This window comes from Oenanthe melanoleuca, chromosome 1A (genome assembly GCF_029582105.1).
Source record: "Oenanthe melanoleuca isolate GR-GAL-2019-014 chromosome 1A, OMel1.0, whole genome shotgun sequence".
Classification (NCBI taxonomy): Eukaryota; Metazoa; Chordata; class Aves; order Passeriformes; family Muscicapidae; genus Oenanthe; species Oenanthe melanoleuca.
Genome location: NC_079334.1, coordinates 21,275,544 through 21,295,294, shown reverse-complemented (window position 1 = coordinate 21,295,294; position 19,751 = coordinate 21,275,544). Strand labels below are relative to the sequence as shown.

Here is a 19,751-nt window from a genome sequence, read left to right as displayed (position 1 = left end):
TGGAAGAGGCCCTCTTTTCTCAGAGTATTTTTAACGTCATCCTAGATAACTGTATGCTTATTGAAATTTTGGAGATTCATCTTTGCAGTTCTTAAGGTAGCATAAAAGCTTTCCATTGCTTCTGACTGAAAAAGAGAAAACTGTTTGCTTTACAGAAAGGAAGGGGGAGAGGCAAGGGGTTAAGCCGTTTTGTAAAAGCTTTGGTGGTATTCATAAGATATACATTTTCCTCACTAGGCTGGAAAACTGGATCCCCACTTGGTCCTTGACCAGCTTCGCTGTAATGGAGTGCTGGAGGGAATCCGTATTTGCCGTCAAGGTTTCCCCAACAGAGTTGTATTCCAGGAATTCAGACAAAGGTGAGCCCTAGGAAAGAATCTGAAGCAGTCTTCAGCCTGGCAAAGTTAAGACATAAGTACAGAAATTCAAGTCTTTTATTGCAACTAGATTACCAAGGTAGATGTGCTGTCTTTGAAAAACTGGCATTTCCTAGCACAAAGTCTCTGAAAAACATTTTTGATTTCTCCAATAAGAATGTAGTTAAGGTGAGGCATAGGGAACCCTTTTTAAGGATGCTGCTTCATTCTCTGCTGTCTAGAGGTGCAGCATTTGTTGAAAAACTGTTGAACTCATAATGGCATAGAAATGTATACCGATTCCTTTTGTTTTGTTGTTTTCAAATACACTTGTGTGACTAGTCCAATGCTTTCTTGTTTTCAGATATGAAATCTTAACTCCAAATGCAATTCCCAAAGGATTTATGGACGGAAAGCAGGCTTGCGTGCTGATGGTAAAACATCCCAGAAACTCTACTTGAATAGAATAAACGTTATGGGTGTGGTTTAAAAGTTGGAGTTGTGCATGCTAAATATAACTTGTACTCACAGACCGAAATTCCAAAGTCAAATGTTTCGTCTGAGAGAAGGGTACAGAAAGCTTCCTCTTGGCTTCCTGGATGGAGGCTTTTGTCTAGCATGAGATTCAGTAATCCTAGGCAGAGAGGACCTTTCTGTTTCCACAGATGCATACTTTAAGATGCCAGCAGTATTCATAGAATCTAAATGTTTAAAGCTTTAATGCTATCTTTAGCACATGCTTAAAGTATGAGCTTCAGTAAACTTTTTGTAATGGCCTGCTGCTGACAAGTGCTTTCAGCAAGGACTCCAATTAGTTTCTGTAGAATTGCCTGCTTCAAAGAGAAAGCTTTGGCTCTAGCTTGATGACTAGACTTGAATTGAACTTGGCTGTAAGGGATTCCCTTTTTTCTGTCTTACAGGAGTATAGCTGATTCTTCTTAGCTTAGCTAATATAAGCATTGGCAGCAAATCCTTGGAAGGAAGGTTGGGCTGGGTTGTCTTTTTTTTCACAAAGATAGGACTGAGAAAAACTAAATGGGAAGGCACAACAGATATGTTAGAAAAGGAAGAGGGCACTAAGGACTAGACATACATTCCTCACAGCATCCTTGTATTCTGAGTACTTGAGATGATACTGTATTAAATGATGCTTTCTGTCGTATTTATTATCTCTGATTACCTCCATTTGATGCTGTGCTTGGCTGAGCTCTGGCTTGTCTAATTGGGATAGGCCAGGAATTTATTGGGAGTTGGCAACTTTGGTTTGCCTGAGTGGCTCATTGTAGAGAAGGGCTGTCTTAGAGCCACAAGCCACAAATATGTTTTGTGATGTTTCACACAAAACAGTCTTTGCAGGACATGAATTCTTCTATCTCTCTCTCTTTTTAGATCAAAGCATTGGAGCTGGATTCCAACCTTTACAGAATTGGACAGAGTAAAGTGTTTTTCAGAGCTGGAGTCCTTGCTCATCTTGAAGAAGAGAGAGACCTGAAGATCACAGATGTCATTATTGGATTTCAAGCATGTTGCAGAGGCTACCTGGCCAGAAAGTAAGTACCTTGATTTTTTAAAATACCTCATAAATGTATATTTCTCCCATTCAAGTTTATCTTCAAAAAAAGGAAATCATTTTGTCTAAAAATTATTTTTTGTCAGAAGGTCATGATTTATTTGTGTATAACAGTTGATGTTCTTTTAGGGTTTTCTCATCCCTGTAATGCCAGACTACTGGCACCTGTAAGAATCTGTGTGCTGTATCCCAGAACCTACCTGAGCAGTAAAGTCTGTTCCTTTTTGTAAGAATGCTATGCAACAGATCAGGTTTTTGTCAGAAGTGCTCTGAAGGTGCAGATGGAAAAGTCTTAGTACAGTACTGATGCAGGAGCTGTAGGGTTTCTCTTAAGCTATCAGGTAAGGCTGCAATTGGTACAGTTCTAAGATGAAAAGAAGTACCTGTAAGTTTGGTGGGAAAACACACCTCTGCTTCAGATCTCCCTTTTTGGAAGCGAAGATAGTAAAGCTTTTCAGAGTAGGAGACACGAGCGAAATTTTGTTAAAATAGGAAATTGGATTAAGGAAAAAATAGCCACTCTTACCTGAGCAGAAAAAAAAATTAAAATGAAGAGAAAGTTTACTGGAAACTGCTGGGGTTTTGGGAGAGAACCTTCTAAATAAAAACCACAGAAGTATCTAACAAAGGGCTTGATGGTGTGAATTGTGTGCAGCTCTGGGTTCCTTTGCCTTATCTCCACTTGCTTTGCAGAGCCTTTGCCAAGCGCCAGCAGCAGCTGACAGCGATGAAAGTGCTTCAGAGAAACTGTGCTGCCTATCTGAAACTGCGCAACTGGCAGTGGTGGAGGCTGTTCACCAAGGTAATAATTCTGCCTTTGCAATCCCTCTGCAGTGAGCAAAGACATCTTCAACTAGATCAGCATGCTCAGAGCCCCATCTGACCTGACCTTGAATGGTTTCAGGGATTGGGCATCCATCCACCACCTCTGGAAAACCTGTTCTAGTGTTTCACCATCCTCATTGTAAAAAATTTCTTCCTTGTATCTAGTCTGAATTTATTATTTATTAGCTTAAAACCATTACCCTTTTGTCACAACAAGCCTTCCTAACAAGTTTAGCCTCCTCTATTTTGTGAACTCCCTTTTAGGTACTGGCAGGTGCTCTGAGGTCTTCCTGGAGCCTTCTCTTCTCCAGGCTGAACAGCCCTAATTTTCTCAGCCTGTCTGCATAGTAGAGGTGCTCCAGCCTTCTGATCATTTTTGTGACCCTCTGGACACACTCCAACAAGTTCATATCTTTCTTGGGCTAACGACCCCAGACTTGAATGCAACACTCCAGGTGGGGTCTCACCTCTGGATTCAACCCAGCCAGTTCCTCAATCACCAAACACTCCACCCATCAAATCCATCTTTTTTCAGTTTAGAGAGAAAGATCTTGTGGGGTATCATGCTGAAGACCTTACAGAAGTCCACCTATATGACATTGACTTACCTGGGAATTTCCCCATTATATGGCAACTTTTTTATTCTCTCACTATTACTACTTAACACTTGAGGGTGTGGAATTTACTAAACCCTTTCCTGGCATCGCATCCTGGAGGAGAATAAATGGTCTGGCAGAAAGTGTGCTGTTGGCAGAGTAGGTGATATCTAGTCCTGTATGATTCCTTCAGTGTTCACCACAAAACAGTTCATCAGTCCTTCAAATAAGACACTTACCTGAAATGTTTTATTCAACGCTTATCTTGAGTACGAGAGCATTTTTTCATGTTTTTGTTATTCCTTATACACATCTCATTCCCTTGGTTTCCCTTTCAGGTGAAGCCCCTTCTGCAAGTGAGCAGACAGGAGGAGGAGATGATGGCCAAGGAAGAAGAACTAATAAAGGTCAGGGAGAAGCAGCTGGCTGCAGAAAATAGACTGAGTGAGATGGAGACCTTCCAGGCCCAGGTAAGTTCTGCAAATCTAATGTGTAGAAATTGCTTTCTCTCCACCTGTCCAACTGCTTGAGAGCACCCCCTTTGATTCCTTGATCTGGTGGACAAACTGCAAGATTCCAACTTGCTGGAACATGACTTGGCTTCACTTTCCTTTGCCCTTCTTGCAGCTCATTTCCTGCAGCAGGTCTTTTTGTACAGTGACTACCTGTTGCCCTTCTGTAGCCGTTATAGGAAAAAAGTCTCCTTTGTCTGAGAGTTACAGAAAGCTGGTTAAATTCAGTCTTGTCATTTATGGAATCCTTTTTGTTTGGAGCACAGAAGGTGGGAGCAGGGTTTTGTTTTTTTTTCTGTAGGGCTGATAATTATTGTTACTTTTGTAAGGGGAAATAGACAATATCCGTGTTTCAAATGGATATGGTCTTGAGAAATTTGTGAATAATTTGCACTTGCAGCACCTGATTTGTGAAGGAGAACATGCACTTAAAACTTTTTTGATATTTAGCTTTCAGTTAACAGCAGGAGACTGCTGTGATGTTTAAAACTGTGACTGTGGAACAGAGGAGCACAGAACTTCACTTAACACTCATTGCTAAGTGCTTTGGTCAATTGGAGCTTGTCTTATTTCTGGCTTTGCATCCAATGTAGCTAATGGCAGAGAAGATGCAGCTGCAGGAACAGTTGCAAGCAGAAACCGAACTGTGTGCTGAAGCTGAGGAGATAAGAGCTCGCCTGACAGCCAAGAAACAAGAACTGGAGGAGATATGTCATGACCTGGAAGCAAGGGTGGAGGAAGAGGAAGAAAGGTGTCAACATCTTCAGGCTGAAAAGAAGAAAATGCAGCAGAACATCCAGGTAATGCCTTAAGAACGTTTTTTCCTGTCAGTAAAGAGGATAGTAAGGGTTAGAGCCTCAGCTTGGGGGGAAAGAGGCGTGGGAAAATCCATCTGTGGAAACAGCAATAGAACCAGCAGTTCTGGTGCTGAGCTGAGGCATTCAGTCAGTTGTCTGGAATGAGCTGTTCCATTCCTGAAGGTGATGGCCACTTCTCCAATAATTAGACAAGTCTTTGCTTTGTGTTAGGAATGGTAGTATTCTTTGGAAAATAGCATTGTTTATTCTGCTCGAAAATGTGTTGATTAGCATGCAGTATGTTGCATTAAGTCATGGCAGAGATGTCAGTCTAGGACCCCTGATAATACCTTGAAGGAAGGGTGAAGAAACCTTCCATTCTACTATTGCTACTGTGCTGTTCCATGGATTGGTGAGCAGCAGCACTGACAGATACTTTGCTTTTTTTTTTGGATATTGTGAAGGAGCTAGAGGAGCAGCTTGAGGAAGAGGAAAGTGCAAGGCAGAAGCTGCAGCTAGAAAAAGTGACCACAGAGGCCAAATTGAAGAAATTGGAAGAAGATGTGCTAGTTTTGGAAGATCAGAATCTCAAACTGGCTAAGGTAAGACTCCTGCATCATCTTCTACTAGCTAAAGATGCACCAATGTTTCTCTTGGAGAAAACCACTACAGGCTGACCTTTTTCCTTTTCCAGGAAAACTTACTAATTAATTCAGTCTTGTCTTCTGAATTCTGACCTGAGTTTTTGAAAGCCTGCCTGTATTCTCAACAGTCAGTATTGTATGGTATTTAAATAACCTTCACTAAGTAATGATCCATGAGGAAACATTTTCTGATGCATTGTTATGCCAAACATTATCAAGTTATTTTATAAACAGACTTCTCTTTCAGTTTTGAAAGGGCTATTGTATACAAATCTTTCATTTAAATTTAACTTTAAATTTATTATAATTTTGTTTGTGATCCTGAAAGGATTCCTTTCTTTCTGAATTTCCTTGTAGCAGGAGTAGGCACTCATGACATTGACATTTCTAAGCTGTCAGATCTCGAAAAATACCCTGTAATTCCAGCAACTCTTTTGACTCTGCCTTCTCAATTCTGCAGGAAAAGAAACTCTTGGAAGACAGAATGTCTGAATTTACAACAAACCTGACAGAGGAAGAGGAAAAATCTAAGAGTTTAGCCAAACTGAAGAATAAGCATGAGGCCATGATCACAGACCTTGAAGGTGATTTTGTTTTTTTTTTTTTTGAGATAGATCCTGTAAAGATGTTGTCCTAATTAGTTTTAGGTGGTTTCTTGTTAAAATTTGTTAAACTTCAGTTTCGTTTCTGAAAGAATTCTAGTCCTCCCAAGTTTCTGAAGGGTTAAAAATTGTTCTATAGTGTGTAAGCTATTGATCAGTTTGATAGAGCTGTGTTCTGTGTGGGTGAAGGTTATGTGCCTTGTCAGCTGAGCCCTTGATCTAAATAAAAATCCTCTCCAAAGCAGCCAGGCCAATGGAGAAGAGAGGCTGGCTCTCTTTCATCTCCTGCTGTGGAAGTGTCTCCACTTTTCTACTTCCAGCAGCATCAATCTGTCAGGGTTAGTGCTGTTTCTAATAGCCTGTTTGCAAAGTTCTTCAGAGTTCTAGAAGGATATTCTTCTGGAGATTGCCTGTATAGTTTCAGCAAAGGGAGAGCAGACCTTGCAGCATCACTAAATGGGTGCTTATGCCTGCGAGGTATTGTGTTTGCATTGTTACAGTGAAAGTGGGAAAAGGAGGTTTGGCTGTAAGGTGAGGGGAAGGGAAATTACCTAGATATATTTTGAGGGCAAAGTATGGAGTAGATGCCTGTATAGGTTGACAAAATAATGCAATCCAGCTACAGTTTGGACAGTTACCAGGAAAGAAAGTATTGCTTCAAGAGCTATTTTTCTGTGCTTGTACAATGTTCTGAGCATGTGCCTTCTGTGTAACTTAACGTGTCCCCATCTCCGTTAGAGCGCCTGCGACGCGAAGAAAAGCAGAGGCAGGAGTTGGAAAAGACTCGTCGGAAGCTCGAAGGGGACTCCACTGATCTGCATGACCAGATTGCTGAGCTGCAGGCTCAGATTACAGAGCTCAAAATGCAGCTGGCCAAGAAGGAAGAGGAGCTGCAGGCAGCCTTAGCTAGGTGAGAACCTGACCTGCTGGGTTCAGGTTGGAAAGTCTTTCTGGTCTTGTGGTCACTTGGAATAGGATGAATAGGGATCAATGCAATCTGTGGATGTTGTATTTTAGCCTGTGGACTATTTAAGATCCATGTCCTTGGCATTTGACAGCTGCTTTTCACTGCTACATTCTCTGTACAGAACTAGACTATGGATGCAATAGGCACTGCATGCATTTGACTGGAGTAACAATCCTTAAGCTGGGATTAAAAAGTAGTTGCAGCACACTGTCCCTCTGGTAGTTGCTGTATTCATCTACTCAGTAAAGTGTCCAATTTCCAATGTAAAATGGTGCTTTCTCTTCTGCTTTCTTCTGTTTTCAGTCTCTCTGTCTCTTTCTTTAAGGTAATTGTGCTGTCTCAAGTATTGGATGATAGAGCTTAGAATTTGTAGATTGTCTGTGGATCTAAGTCTAAATATAACATTGTAGAGCTGCCCAGTACCAGCTTTTCTTGATTATTTTTGGTAGGACAAGTTGTCTTAATTTGTATATGGTTTAAGTCTGGCTCTGACCAGAACCTTATGTTGAACACAGAGTGGAAGAAGAGGCAGCTCAGAAGAACATGGCCCTGAAGAAGATCAGGGAACTTGAATCCCAGATCACTGAGCTGCAGGAAGACCTGGAGTCAGAGAGAGCATTCAGGAATAAAGCTGAAAAACAGAAGAGGGATCTGGGAGAAGAGCTGGAAGCATTGAAAACAGAGCTGGAAGACACACTAGATTCTACAGCTGCTCAGCAGGAGCTGAGGTAACTCCAACATGGGCTGTGTTATCTTTATTTGGGTTTTGTTTTGGCTGTTTTTAATAATTCTGCTGTATTCAGTCTCTTGCCATAGCAAGTCTGCCTTTATCACTGGTTAGCAGCCTCAGTGACTACAGAAGGAGTCAAGCCCTTGTCAAGACTGCATTACCTCACCTGCTGTCAGAAAGTTGATTTGCTTCCCAGCCAAAGTATTAGTGTTACCCCTGAAACATTGGTACTTTCAGGCTGTTACTTTTTAGGCAGAAATACTGCTGCCAGCTTGCACTTAAGAAGGATGTAGTGCTAAGTTCTACCTTTGAAAAGTATCTTTATAGCCTAAACAGACCTTGGCATTTTTCTGCATTAGAGACACTGTTGGTGGATATACACCTCTGTTTGATTCCCTGCTTGGCATCTAAATGGAGTTTGTGAATTTTGCAGGTCCAAGAGAGAACAAGAAGTAACGGTTTTGAAGAAGACCCTTGAAGATGAGGCAAAGACTCATGAGGCTCAAATCCAAGAGATGAGGCAGAAACATTCACAAGCTATTGAAGAGCTGGCAGAGCAGTTAGAGCAAACCAAACGGGTATGTGGAACAGAAACACAGGGCCAAAGCACTCAACCTCCCTGAAATGACAGTGCAGAGGGTCACAAAGTGTTCACGATATTCATACATGTGTTCTTCTTCTCTTGCTAGATCATTTTCTCCATGAAGCATATATAAAGCTGTTTTAAATAGTGGCATTCATTCTTTTTTCTCCTGTTAGGCATGTTATACTGCACAGTCAAGACATTCTTACTTCTAGCACTTGTTTGCTTGTACAACTTTTGATTTGGAAATCTGATGGTGCAAGACTTCTTTCTGTGTTGTTGTCTTCTATGATTGTTAGACTGTCTCCTGATAATCAGTGACAGGCTGTTCATCTTGTTTTTTTCTGAGTAAGCAATCTGCAACTTAACTGCTAAACATACAGCATTAACTTGCTTGTTGGAAAAACATGTACTCGCTGGATCCAGCCATATCTAAAGTCTGAGAGGTTTTACTCCCTTTTCTTTGCCTCTCCAGGTGAAAGCAAATCTTGAAAAAGCAAAACAAGCTCTGGAAAGTGAGAAGGTTGAACTGTCCAACGAGGTGAAAGCTCTTCTGCAGGGCAAAGGGGATGCTGAGCACAAGCGGAAAAAAGTGGATGCTCAGCTCCAGGAACTGCAGGTGAAATTTACAGAAGGTGAAAGAGTGAAGACTGAACTGGCTGAGAGGGTTAACAAACTGCAGGTGAGTGTCATGGGTTTTGCTTAGCTTCAGCCCAGGGCTCAAGAGAAAAGGTTGTAGGGTAGTGTCTCCCCATGGCTATTTCAAAAATTCTCTTGAGTCCTGAGGATAATGTTCCTACAAACAGCAAATGCATAATTTGCTTCCTAAGGACTATGCAAACTCCTCAACTCATTGCCAGATCAGGGTATTTGGAATGATGTCACTTATTTCCAGCAGCCCTGGGAAGGTGAAATAACCAATTGCTGTTTGAGTTTTGTAAAACTCAAGGAGTCAGTGCCCCCTGTAGGCAGGCAGTGGTTTGCACAGCTCTATGAGCATTCAGCTGCTGGAGCTCCTGGAATGGCACACACAGACTGGTTGTGTAACTTATGTGGAAGATGGTGTCTGAAAGTTTTGTCACATGGCTGGTGGCTCAAGAAGGATGATGTGGGAATTTACAGGTTTCTCCTCCTTTCTTCAAAGGAGCAGCAAATCCCTTAGAGTGACATGAAACATTGTCTTTTGCTTTCTCCTTCATGGAGGGTCATCTTTAAAAGTCGAGCATTACCAGCATATGCACAATCTTTTGAAGTGTGAAAATGTAATTTTGAGACTGTAGATATAATCCTGAAACAGACAGTATAAAATAGAAGAAAGTTGATTTAGTCAAAAATTTTACAATTGCTTACCAGGCTGTCTGAAATCTCATATAGGCCTTAAAAAACCCAAACCAACCAAAATCAGAAGGCTGTTGCAATTCAGATGAACTGAAATAAAAATCTCTTTTCAGCTTCTCATATTTAATTCCTGGGACTGTAGAAATGTGTTCATTTCTTGAAAGATTAATCTTATGCCCTCCTGTTGAGAGGTGCCTCCATTTTCAGTTTTAGGTCTCATAGCTGCTCACTTCCTCCTTTGTTTTTGCTGGTGTGTTCAGTAACTGATACTCTGATCTCTCCTTCAGGTTGAGTTGGACAATGTTACAGGTCTTCTGAACCAGTCTGACAGTAAATCAATTAAATTAGCAAAGGATTTCTCTGCCCTGGAATCACAGCTTCAGGATACACAGGTGAGAGCTTTGGAAACCAAGGCAAATGTGTATCTGTTATAAATTAGTAAAGGGAGAAATCTCTTCTTTGAAATACCATTAAATACTGATTATACAACAATTCAAAGGATTGGGTCTGGGCTTTTTTTTTTTCTCCCCTCAGGGATTTGTACTGCATGCTATTGAGAGCATTTCTACAGAAACAAGTTGGTTATCTTCCTTCTGCTTCCTCTGCCTGTGGAACATATGTGACTTTCCCTGTCTTGGGCTTAGAAGTCCTGCTCTATCACCTTTCCACTTGAGAACACTGTAGTGCTTCAACTGACTGGAATGCTTGTTTGAAGTTCTTGTTTGAGATCTTTATAATCAAGTGTATGACAGAGTTTCTGTGTGTATGCACATGTGTGTGATTTCCAGAAAATTTGTCAAATTAAGCAGGAAGTTTTATTTCCCAGTGGATATTGGGGAGGTGATAGGTGACAGATTAAAATAATTTAGTATTTTTTCAGGAAATAAATCATCCTTAGTCTTGCACTTTGAGAAAAACAAGCATTTACAGTTAGCAGAATATGACTCAAAGTCAAGCATGGAGTGCTAAGGAAGTTGGAAGGGAAAGGAAGGGCACATCACTAATAAGTAGCCTTGAACAGGCATTGATGTTCTGTCTACTTAGTACTCTTTAAAAAACAGACTCAAAGACAGAGCACAGTACAAAAGTTCTGCACTAGTTTAAGATTAATCTTTACAGATCCTTCAGCTCAAGCACTGGCAGCATAAGTGATTCAGTGCTGTTGTGCCCTAAACTAGTAAATGACCAGTGCTGTTCTTCTGGGACCAACACTGTTTTTAACCATGCAAGAGCACTTGGGTCTATTGTGTGTTTCTTTGGTACCAGAGTATGAGAGAGAGATACACTTAGCAGAGTAGAGTCATGTTATTGTTGGGAAAGGTCTGAATACTTTCTGTGCTACTTGGAGGACTTGAGAAAGGACTGTGGAAAAGCTTGTGTGGTAAGGCCTTGAGAAAGGCTTGTCTGGCAAGGAGTGTACTTTAATGATTAGAGTGTAGAAGAGAATAGGACCCTTCTGAATATTTTGTTTCTATACTGGCTTACTGAAAGGCAGTTATTTAAATTCTGTCTTCAGTTGTCTTATCTGTGAAATTAGTTGCATGCTTAAACTCAACTTCAGAAGCACTCCTGGAGAGAGTGGGTGAGGATTGCGAGCCTTTAAATCCAACGAGTGGTACTAAATTCCACTGGGGTGTTTGTTTTATAGGAGCTCCTGCAGGAGGAGACTCGCCTCAAACTGAGCCTCAGCACTAAGCTGAAGCAAATGGAGGATGAGAAGAATGCTCTCAAGGAGCAACTGGAAGAAGAGGAGGAGGCAAAGAGAAACATGGAGAAACAGATCTCTATTCTTCAGCAACAGGTACGGAGTCTGCATCCCGTAAACCAGTGACTTTTGAGAGGAGGTATAAATACAGGCCTGTCTTGAGAGAAGTAAGATTTTAATGCAGAATTGATTTCTAGTAACACAACCTTTCCTGGGCAAGGGTGATTTTGCTGATTTGAGTGAGAGAAGACATGAGGAGGTCTCTGTTGATAATCACATGAGCTGCTCGTAGATTTCTGTCCAGAAATTCCTTTGGGAATTCAGCCATACAGTATTATCTGAGTGGGGAGTAGTACCTTCAGAAATGAGCAGACTCTTACTTGAAAGTCCTAAACTTCTGGTGCTGGTAAACTGCACAGAACATTTTCTGTGGCTTCATGTGCAATCTTGGTCCTTTAGGCAATAGATGCCAAGAAGAAGATGGATGATGGTCTGGGCTGCCTTGAGTCATCAGAGGAAGCCAGGAAGAAGCTGCAGAAGGACTTGGAGGGCTTGAGCCAGCGATATGAAGAGAAGATAGCTGCATATGACAAGCTGGAGAAAACAAAGACCCGCCTGCAGCAAGAGCTGGATGACATCGCTGTGGACTTGGACCATCAGCGGCAGATCGTCTCCAACCTAGAGAAGAAGCAGAAGAAGTTTGATCAGGTATGACTTCAGTCATAAGCATTCAGTAGGTACATCTTACTGATAGGTCTGCTTTAAGAATGCCTAAGCAATACTGCTTGGAGAATGCATATTTATTTCTGAACTAAGGCAGAGCACGTAGAGTGGAGAAAAAAGCTTTAATAGAAGTAAATTAATTTTGTTCTATGAATAGGGAGTTAAGTAATGTTCCTTTTCCCAAAGGGATAACATTTATATCAAAACCAAGATTGAGTTTGAAGTGTTGTTTGCAAATCATCTCAGAGAAGGTTGAAAAGAGTAGGTTGGAGGCCTAGGAAGTCAGGGGTTTGTTTACTTGGGGTCAGCACAGTTGTTAGTGATGGGGTGGCGCGCTTCATTGTCTGAAGCTGCATATCCTTGATTCCTTCTATCCATGGAAGAACACTGTTAAGAAGGCCCTGATGAAAAGATGCACGTTTACCTTGTTAGCAAATGGTCAGTAATTTGTCAGAATACTGATGCTGTGCTCTTGCAGCTGCTGGCAGAGGAGAAGACCATCTCTGCCAAGTATGCAGAGGAACGGGACCGTGCCGAGGCAGAGGCCCGGGAGAAGGAGACCAAGGCCCTGTCCCTGGCCAGAGCCCTGGAAGAAGCCATAGAGCAGAAGGCTGAGCTGGAACGGGTCAATAAGCAGTTCCGTGCGGAGATGGAAGATCTCATGAGCTCCAAGGATGATGTTGGGAAAAGTGTAAGTACTCAGTTGAAGTGTCCCAGCAGGAAATGTCACACTGTCGATACTGTTACTTTTGCCCTGCAAAAAGCTGATGCCAGTGGTAACACAGAGGAACGTTGTAGAGAGGACTGGATACATTGTGAGTTTCGAATGTTATGTGTGTATTACATCAGTAAGTGGTACGGGTGGGTTGGAAATGACCCAATGAGGCAGTGGCAAAGCTGAAAATTACCTGTATCCATGTGGATGAAGGTATGGTGTGAACCTGATATGTGTAATACAGCAATTAACCAGACAGTGCAAGACATTATCTCCAGTATTTAAAAAAAAAAAAAAAAAAAAAAGTGTTACATTAATAAAGGAAAAGAATAATTTGAGAGGCTAAGAAATATTTTCTTGAATTTTGTCAGAACCAGAGGTGTCCAGCTCGATAAGTCTTCACTAAGTCAGGACTGGGCTGACAATTGTTTCTCTCTTTCTCCCCACCACCACACACACAGAGCCAGAACTAACAGTAATTGTGGTTCAGACTGGCAGTGTGCATCTGCCCTAATACAAGGACAGGTGCGGTGTTCTTGTATCCTGTCTGATGTGAGTGGCTGTTCTTAGCCTTTTTTCCTGTTAGGGTAGATTAAATTGTCTGCACTCTTTGTGGAAACCTCACGTGTGGTGCTGTGTTGTAGGTCCATGAGCTGGAGAAAGCTAAGCGAGCCCTGGAGCAGCAGGTGGAGGAGATGAAGACACAGCTGGAAGAGCTGGAGGATGAGCTGCAGGCCACAGAGGATGCCAAACTGCGGCTAGAAGTGAACCAACAGGCGATGAAGGCACAGTTTGACCGGGACCTCCAGGGGCGTGATGAACAGAATGAAGAGAAGAAGAAACAGCTGATCAGACAAGTAAGAGCTGCTCTGTAAATCCTCAATGCATTCTGTACACAAAGGCACTTGTGTCCAAAGATGATCAGACAGACAATGCCAATCCAAAGATTGTTGTTAATGTCAATGCTCCATGCAATATTGCAAAGCTGTGAGAGACTTCCTCCCTTGTGTGTGTGATTGTTCCAATAGTCTTTGTCTATTACAGGAACCTGTGGGGCTTTATTAGTGAGGAATGTCAGCCCCATCCCCTTGCCAGGGAGAATGAAGACAAGTCACATGCTTGCACTTACAAGCCTTTGAAAGGGGAAAATGAAAAGTGGGTGCTGGGAAACAAAGGAGCTGAAATGCTGATGCCTCTGCTGCTCCACACAGGTTCGGGAGATGGAGGCGGAGCTGGAGGATGAGCGCAAGCAGCGCTCCATGGCTGTGGCTGCCAGGAAGAAGCTCGAGATGGACCTGAAGGATTTGGAAAGCCACATAGACACTGCTAACAAGAACCGTGAAGAAGCCATCAAGCAGCTGCGCAAACTGCAGGTGAAACATTGCAGCTGTTTGAGCTGTCAGGGCAGAGTTCTTACCCAGGAAAACAGGATGCAAGATTTCACCTTGCCAAAACAATGCATCAGTGTCACAAGAGCAGCAGAATCTTGCAGCAGTTCACTGTGAAAGACTTTTTGGCATTTCAAGCATCCTTCTAATCCCAATCTGCCTGTTTAACTCCCTGGGAGACAAGCTGTAGGCAAAATCCACTCTAGCACTTGCTTCAAGGTCTGTTTTTGGAAAGGATTACAGAGCTGCACGGCTAGAGGACCTTAAATAACATTTAGGCCTACTCCTACCCCAAGATGTCTCTGTGCTTTTTAAATTCCTGCAAGAAGTTGTCTGACCTGTTCTTAGGAAAAATGAAATCTTTCCTAGACTTCATTCCATTGCTTCACTGGAAAGCTTCTTGTACCTTTGCTTCCCCTCTCCATTTGTCTGACAAAACTTTTTTTCTACAAATAAGCAATCCCGTTTGCTTCCATTTATATTTTTACATGTTGCTTGTGAAATGCAAAAAGGATGATTCCTTTTGTTTTTACAGCAGCCTTTGTGGTTGCTGAAGAGTAATGAATCCTTATTTCTGTTTTCCATCCATGTTTCCCATAAGATAAACAAAACACATCTGTTAATATGAATGCTCTGAAATTCATCCCTTTCTATTCTCCGTTTTCAGGCACAAATGAAGGATTACATGCGGGAACTGGAGGACACACGTACTTCAAGAGAAGAGATCTTGGCACAGGCCAAAGAAAATGAGAAGAAGCTGAAAAGCATGGAGGCAGAGATGATCCAATTGCAGGAGGTAATGGAATATCCATGAAAGTCAAGGGTTGGTTTGTATTTTTTGGCCAAGAACTATATGCAGCAGTCTAAGCTGGAGTGTTTATTTTCTTTCTTTTGTACTTTTTGCTCTGCTCAAATATGAGGTCCAATTCAAAGTGCAGAATTTGGACTTTTCCTGACAGCTGTGATAGGAGTGTGCAAAACTAAGGAGGCTGTGGCATGGACAGGGAACAGGCCATGTCATATAATTAGCTTTGGATTTTGCTAGAGACCATACCAGCCATTACCAGTAACTCCTTTTTTCTATGCTGCATTAATTGGTAGCTTCCTATTGGATCACTGTCCGTCTCGTTTTCATTCCAGGAGCTTGCAGCTGCTGAGCGTGCCAAGCGCCAGGCCCAGCAAGAGAGGGATGAGCTGGCTGATGAGATTGCCAACAACAGTGGTAAAGGGTGAGTAATGCTCCCAGTTTGAGAAAGGAGGAGCTGCTCTGAGAAAACACTTCTTAGCCTGTTATTTTTATGTAGACTGCAGCACACACTGTATCCCCTCTGGTCTCTAAAGGCTGAGCTAATTTTGTGTACAAGTGGTGAGTTTTCCCCAAGGCATTGATGCCATCAGTGCTGCTTTAATGCTTTCATGACTCTGTGTCCTGCAGAGCACTGGCCATGGAGGAGAAGAGGCGCCTGGAGGCACGGATAGCTCAGCTGGAGGAGGAGTTAGAAGAAGAGCAGGGCAACACGGAGATAATCAACGACCGGCTCAAGAAGGCAAATCTTCAGGTACCTGTTCAGGCTGCAGCAGCCTGTGGGGATTCTCTGGTGTCTGTGAGTTGTCAAACTGTGCTCTGAGTAATGCCAGCAGCTGCACAGTGCAGGCCCTCAGAAGGCCATAGGTGTGAGCAAGATGAAACAGCTGAATACTACAACAGAAAATAGCAGCCAAAATTGATATTACCTCACTGGCTTTGACTGTTTAAAATCATTGGGTAGCTGGAACAATCTCCCAAATTTATTTTAGACCAAACCAACACCCTCCCAGTCTCTTTTTCTATGTATTAAGGGATATTGAGAAAGATGATCTGTGGCATCCTGCTCCAACTTGACATGCTGAAGAGTGCAACGATATGTTTGGAAAATTACTTTCCTGCCAATTCTATGTTGTTTCAAATGGACTGAACATATGACATTTGTTAGGCTGCTATAGAAACTATGATCTTGATCTGCTATATTTTGTCTGCCCAGCTTTGAGAGTCAATCGTGTTGTTTTCTTACCACTCCAAAGCCAAGGAGCTGGGCTGATGGTTTTCCAAATAGCTTATTCATTCTGATGGATGAGAGTGTAGTTCTCTATTTGGTTGGCTATCAGCCAGAGCCCTGGCTTGGAAGTGGACAAATTCTCACCCTTTTACCTCTGAAAGTCAGTGTCTTTAAGCTGCTGCTTTGTAGTGGAAGTAGACCAAAAATATTAAATTAGTAAAGCACACATATTGGATCCAGTGCCTCAGGATTTTTGTAATTCAGGGACTGATAATTACTGTGTTAAGTGCCAGACTATGGCCTTAGTGCCAGAGGGCAGTGAATGTAATTGGCAAGTTTAGTTAGCCCTAAGAGGAGGTTGATAAACCTGTTATTCAAGGAATTACTTTGAAAATCTGGGTAAACTAAGATACTTTGAGAAGTGTCCTGCCTACAGACAGCTCCCTCTGCATCGGAGTTATTCCAAGTATTCAGCTCACCCTCAGGGTCCTTGTTCTTTTTGAGTCTGAGAAATAAACGAGCCTTTCAGGCAGGAGCACTGGCTGTGCTGAGGAGTCCTTATCTCTCTCTCTCTCTCTCTCTCTCTCTCTCTCTCTCGGTGCAGATCGATCAGATGAACGCAGACCTGAACGCGGAGCGCAGCAACGCGCAGAAGAACGAGAACGCTCGCCAGCAGATGGAGCGCCAGAACAAGGAGCTCAAGCTCAAACTGCAGGAGATGGAGAGCGCCGTCAAGTCCAAGTACAAGGCTAACATCACAGCCTTGGAAGCAAAGATAGCACAGCTGGAGGAGCAGTTGGACATGGAGACAAAGTATGTACTAGGAAAAAGTCTGTCTGCTTCACAGGCTTCCACCCCTTTTGGGATTTCAAGCTCTTCTTAATTCTGATTTGTCTGAGTGAGAGCTTCATCCTAGGTATGCATGCTAGTACAGGAGTAAGATCTAGGCACACTTTGTTTTTCACAGTAGTCACATACAGCTGCTTCTGAATTCAACCACTCCTAAAACTGTAGCTGTGGTACACTTGTTGCCCCTGTGTAGCTCTTTTTTATCCATGTGACATCAGCCTTTTGGCCATATCTGGGAACGTTGCTTCCCATCTATTTTTCTTCCTAAGTTAAGCTGTCTTCCTCCCTTCTAACTTGCCCAGGTCAGGTGATCTTGTTGGGGACAGTGGGAGATAAGCTGTTGTCTGAGCCTCCTGTGTTTGTGTTCAGGGAGCGCCAGGCTGCCAGCAAGCAGGTGCGCCGTGCCGAGAAGAAGCTGAAAGACATCCTGCTGCAGGTGGATGATGAGAGGCGTAATGCTGAGCAATTCAAAGATCAGGTGGGTACAGTGACCTGCAGTATCTGAGAGTCTTCTGGGGGACAGGCTTTCCTTTCTATGACCAAGCCATTCACCATCCTATGGATTTCTCTTCTGTCACTGTAACAATTACAAGATTAGACAGGTAAAAATGTGATTCTTTTGAAGAAAAACTAGGACCTCTCAAGTCCTATGCAATTCCTTTCAGAAAGGGGAGAGGGGGCTTTGGGGACTCTGCTTTTTGCTGCTCTAATTGCTGTGCTGCAGCTCTGGGGCATCACTGAGTTCTTACTATTTTTTGTCCCATACATGCTCAGGCGGACAAGGCAAACATGCGCTTGAAGCAGCTGAAGCGGCAGCTGGAGGAAGCAGAGGAGGAGGCCCAGCGAGCCAATGCATCCCGTAGGAAGCTGCAGCGGGAGCTGGAGGATGCCACCGAAACAGCAGATGCCATGAATAGAGAAGTCAGCTCCCTGAAGAGCAAACTCAGGTAAGGAGGAGCATTTTGTGCCACGCCTTGGCAGCCAGTGCAGCATGAGCACAGCGGGGCCAGGTGCTGCCTCAGCTGCTCCCAGAGCCTGCCCTGCCTGTGAGTTCTGTGGAATGTGGCTGAGGTGCCGTGTGTCCTTCCCTAGGCGTGGGGACCTGCCGTTCGTCATGACACGCCGCATGGTCCGGAAGGGAACAGGAGAGTCGGTGTCCGACGAGGAAGTGGATGGCAAGCCAGATGCTGGTGATGCCAAAGCTACTGAATAAGTCCTCCCATTTGACCCAGGTTACACGAGGGAGTGACCCATCTACCCTCCCCTCTTCCATTGGACTTTCAGCAAACCCTCTCCTCCTAAATTGGCTGGGGATCTGCAGAGAAAGCCCAGGTCTGTGTATCTGGGGCCATTGGGCATCTGTGTTCCTAGTTTTCTCCTCTTTCCAATTTCCTAATCCTCTTTGTATTTAATGCCAAAGAGTCAGGGCTCTGAAATTTGACCAGCGGTTTGGCCACTGCAAAGGCCTATAGAACTGTCTGTGCCATGTCTGCTGGTAAATCCTTACACAGTTTGGAGGGAGTGGGGTTAGGGAAAGATTATTTTTGCTGTAAATCTTCTTTTGTCTTCAATTCTAGCTGCAGGGAAGCTGCTTCCTGTATTCTTTCCCCTCCCTCTTTGTTTGCTTTCGGCAATCATGTTCAGTGACCTCAGACTTCTGCCTCTTTTAATCTGCCCACCCATGTGGTTTGGGAGCAGTTTCAGGAAAAACGGTGTGCTTTGGCCATGACAATTTGCCCTTTCTTCCTTCATATGTTTCCAGGGAGGGCTGAAGAGGGAAACTCCTCTTGGGACCGCTTACCTGGGGGACTTGCCAAAGTTGTCTTTTTTTTTTTTCTTTTTTTCCCTTGTCTTTTTTTTCTCCACCCCCACCCCTCCTTTTTTTTCTTTTTTCCTCCCTTCCTCACTTTTTTGCTGTCTGGACAGATCTCTGAAGTGCAATGATGTCCTGTTTGCGTCTCTGCCTCTGAGCGGTTTCATCTAAGTAGTTAATGACAGGCTGGGGGAGCAGAGCAATGTCCTTGTGCTTGTCTGAGAATCTCTGGGGGACCAAATATATTTAATGGTAATAGACAGAATCTAGAGGAATTTAATAGGGTAGTGGGCAGAGGGTGGGGATAAGGGGAGGGAAATTCCTCTTATTGACATGTCCAAGCCTCTTGCACCTGCTCTGTAACCAGGGGTTGGGATTAGTTATTGTGCACCATTGACTAAGAGTATATTAAAAACCCTTTAATCTGCACAGATATATGTAAGACCTTTGTATTTCTTGTAATAAGTAATTAAGAAAAAAAATAAAGGTCTTTATCACTGCCTTTCTCTTGGGACCATGGTTATATATAGATAGTCTTTACTTTTCTACACCATACACTGGTTGCTGGATTTACCTGTATTCTTAACCATATTGTATATGCTGCATTTAGACCTACTTATGAGCAAAGTAAGATTTAAATATGAAGCACCATACTGTATGCCTGAAGCGCCCTAATGCAGGAACCTCCTGTCCCAATTGCTGTCACAGAAGAATTTAACTAAATTTTTTTATATAATAAAAGTGCCTTAGCATGTGCCTCAGCTGTGTGTCACCACTACAGTCAGTAATGGTTACTGGTGCTCCACTGATGTTACCAATAAAGATTATCCATGTGCTGCAGTCGTGTGCGTTTGTTGCCCTTCCCTCCTTCCCTCGGTGTAGTGAAGACCCTGTGCACCACGGAAACTCTGCTTTTTGTTACATTTTTGCCAGAAATTGAATAAGAAACTTGTGCCCATCTTCAGTTCTTTCTGGCCCCTTGAAGTGCCATAAGTTTGCTCT

General features: G+C 43.0%; 1 protein-coding gene across 1 annotated transcript in view; it reads left to right on the top strand.

Annotated features, from left to right (window-relative positions):
- The window catches only part of MYH9 (myosin heavy chain 9), a 69,703-nt gene extending 50,114 nt beyond the window's left edge, over window positions 1–19,589 (top strand). Inside the window, exons 17-41 of the mRNA XM_056507967.1 lie at window positions 238–359; window positions 721–790; window positions 1,746–1,906; window positions 2,620–2,728; window positions 3,686–3,817; window positions 4,453–4,659; window positions 5,121–5,258; window positions 5,761–5,884; window positions 6,641–6,812; window positions 7,385–7,597; window positions 8,033–8,177; window positions 8,658–8,864; window positions 9,808–9,912; window positions 11,169–11,321; window positions 11,685–11,933; window positions 12,427–12,639; window positions 13,308–13,520; window positions 13,875–14,036; window positions 14,719–14,847; window positions 15,192–15,280; window positions 15,487–15,610; window positions 16,692–16,900; window positions 17,306–17,414; window positions 17,711–17,883; window positions 18,029–19,589. Of these exons, the coding sequence (XP_056363942.1) occupies window positions 238–359; window positions 721–790; window positions 1,746–1,906; window positions 2,620–2,728; window positions 3,686–3,817; window positions 4,453–4,659; window positions 5,121–5,258; window positions 5,761–5,884; window positions 6,641–6,812; window positions 7,385–7,597; window positions 8,033–8,177; window positions 8,658–8,864; window positions 9,808–9,912; window positions 11,169–11,321; window positions 11,685–11,933; window positions 12,427–12,639; window positions 13,308–13,520; window positions 13,875–14,036; window positions 14,719–14,847; window positions 15,192–15,280; window positions 15,487–15,610; window positions 16,692–16,900; window positions 17,306–17,414; window positions 17,711–17,883; window positions 18,029–18,149 (3,849 nt within the window). The 3' untranslated portion in view covers window positions 18,150–19,589. The remainder of the gene's footprint in view (window positions 1–237; window positions 360–720; window positions 791–1,745; window positions 1,907–2,619; window positions 2,729–3,685; window positions 3,818–4,452; window positions 4,660–5,120; window positions 5,259–5,760; window positions 5,885–6,640; window positions 6,813–7,384; window positions 7,598–8,032; window positions 8,178–8,657; window positions 8,865–9,807; window positions 9,913–11,168; window positions 11,322–11,684; window positions 11,934–12,426; window positions 12,640–13,307; window positions 13,521–13,874; window positions 14,037–14,718; window positions 14,848–15,191; window positions 15,281–15,486; window positions 15,611–16,691; window positions 16,901–17,305; window positions 17,415–17,710; window positions 17,884–18,028) is intronic.
- The last annotated feature ends 162 nt before the right edge of the window (window positions 19,590–19,751 follow it).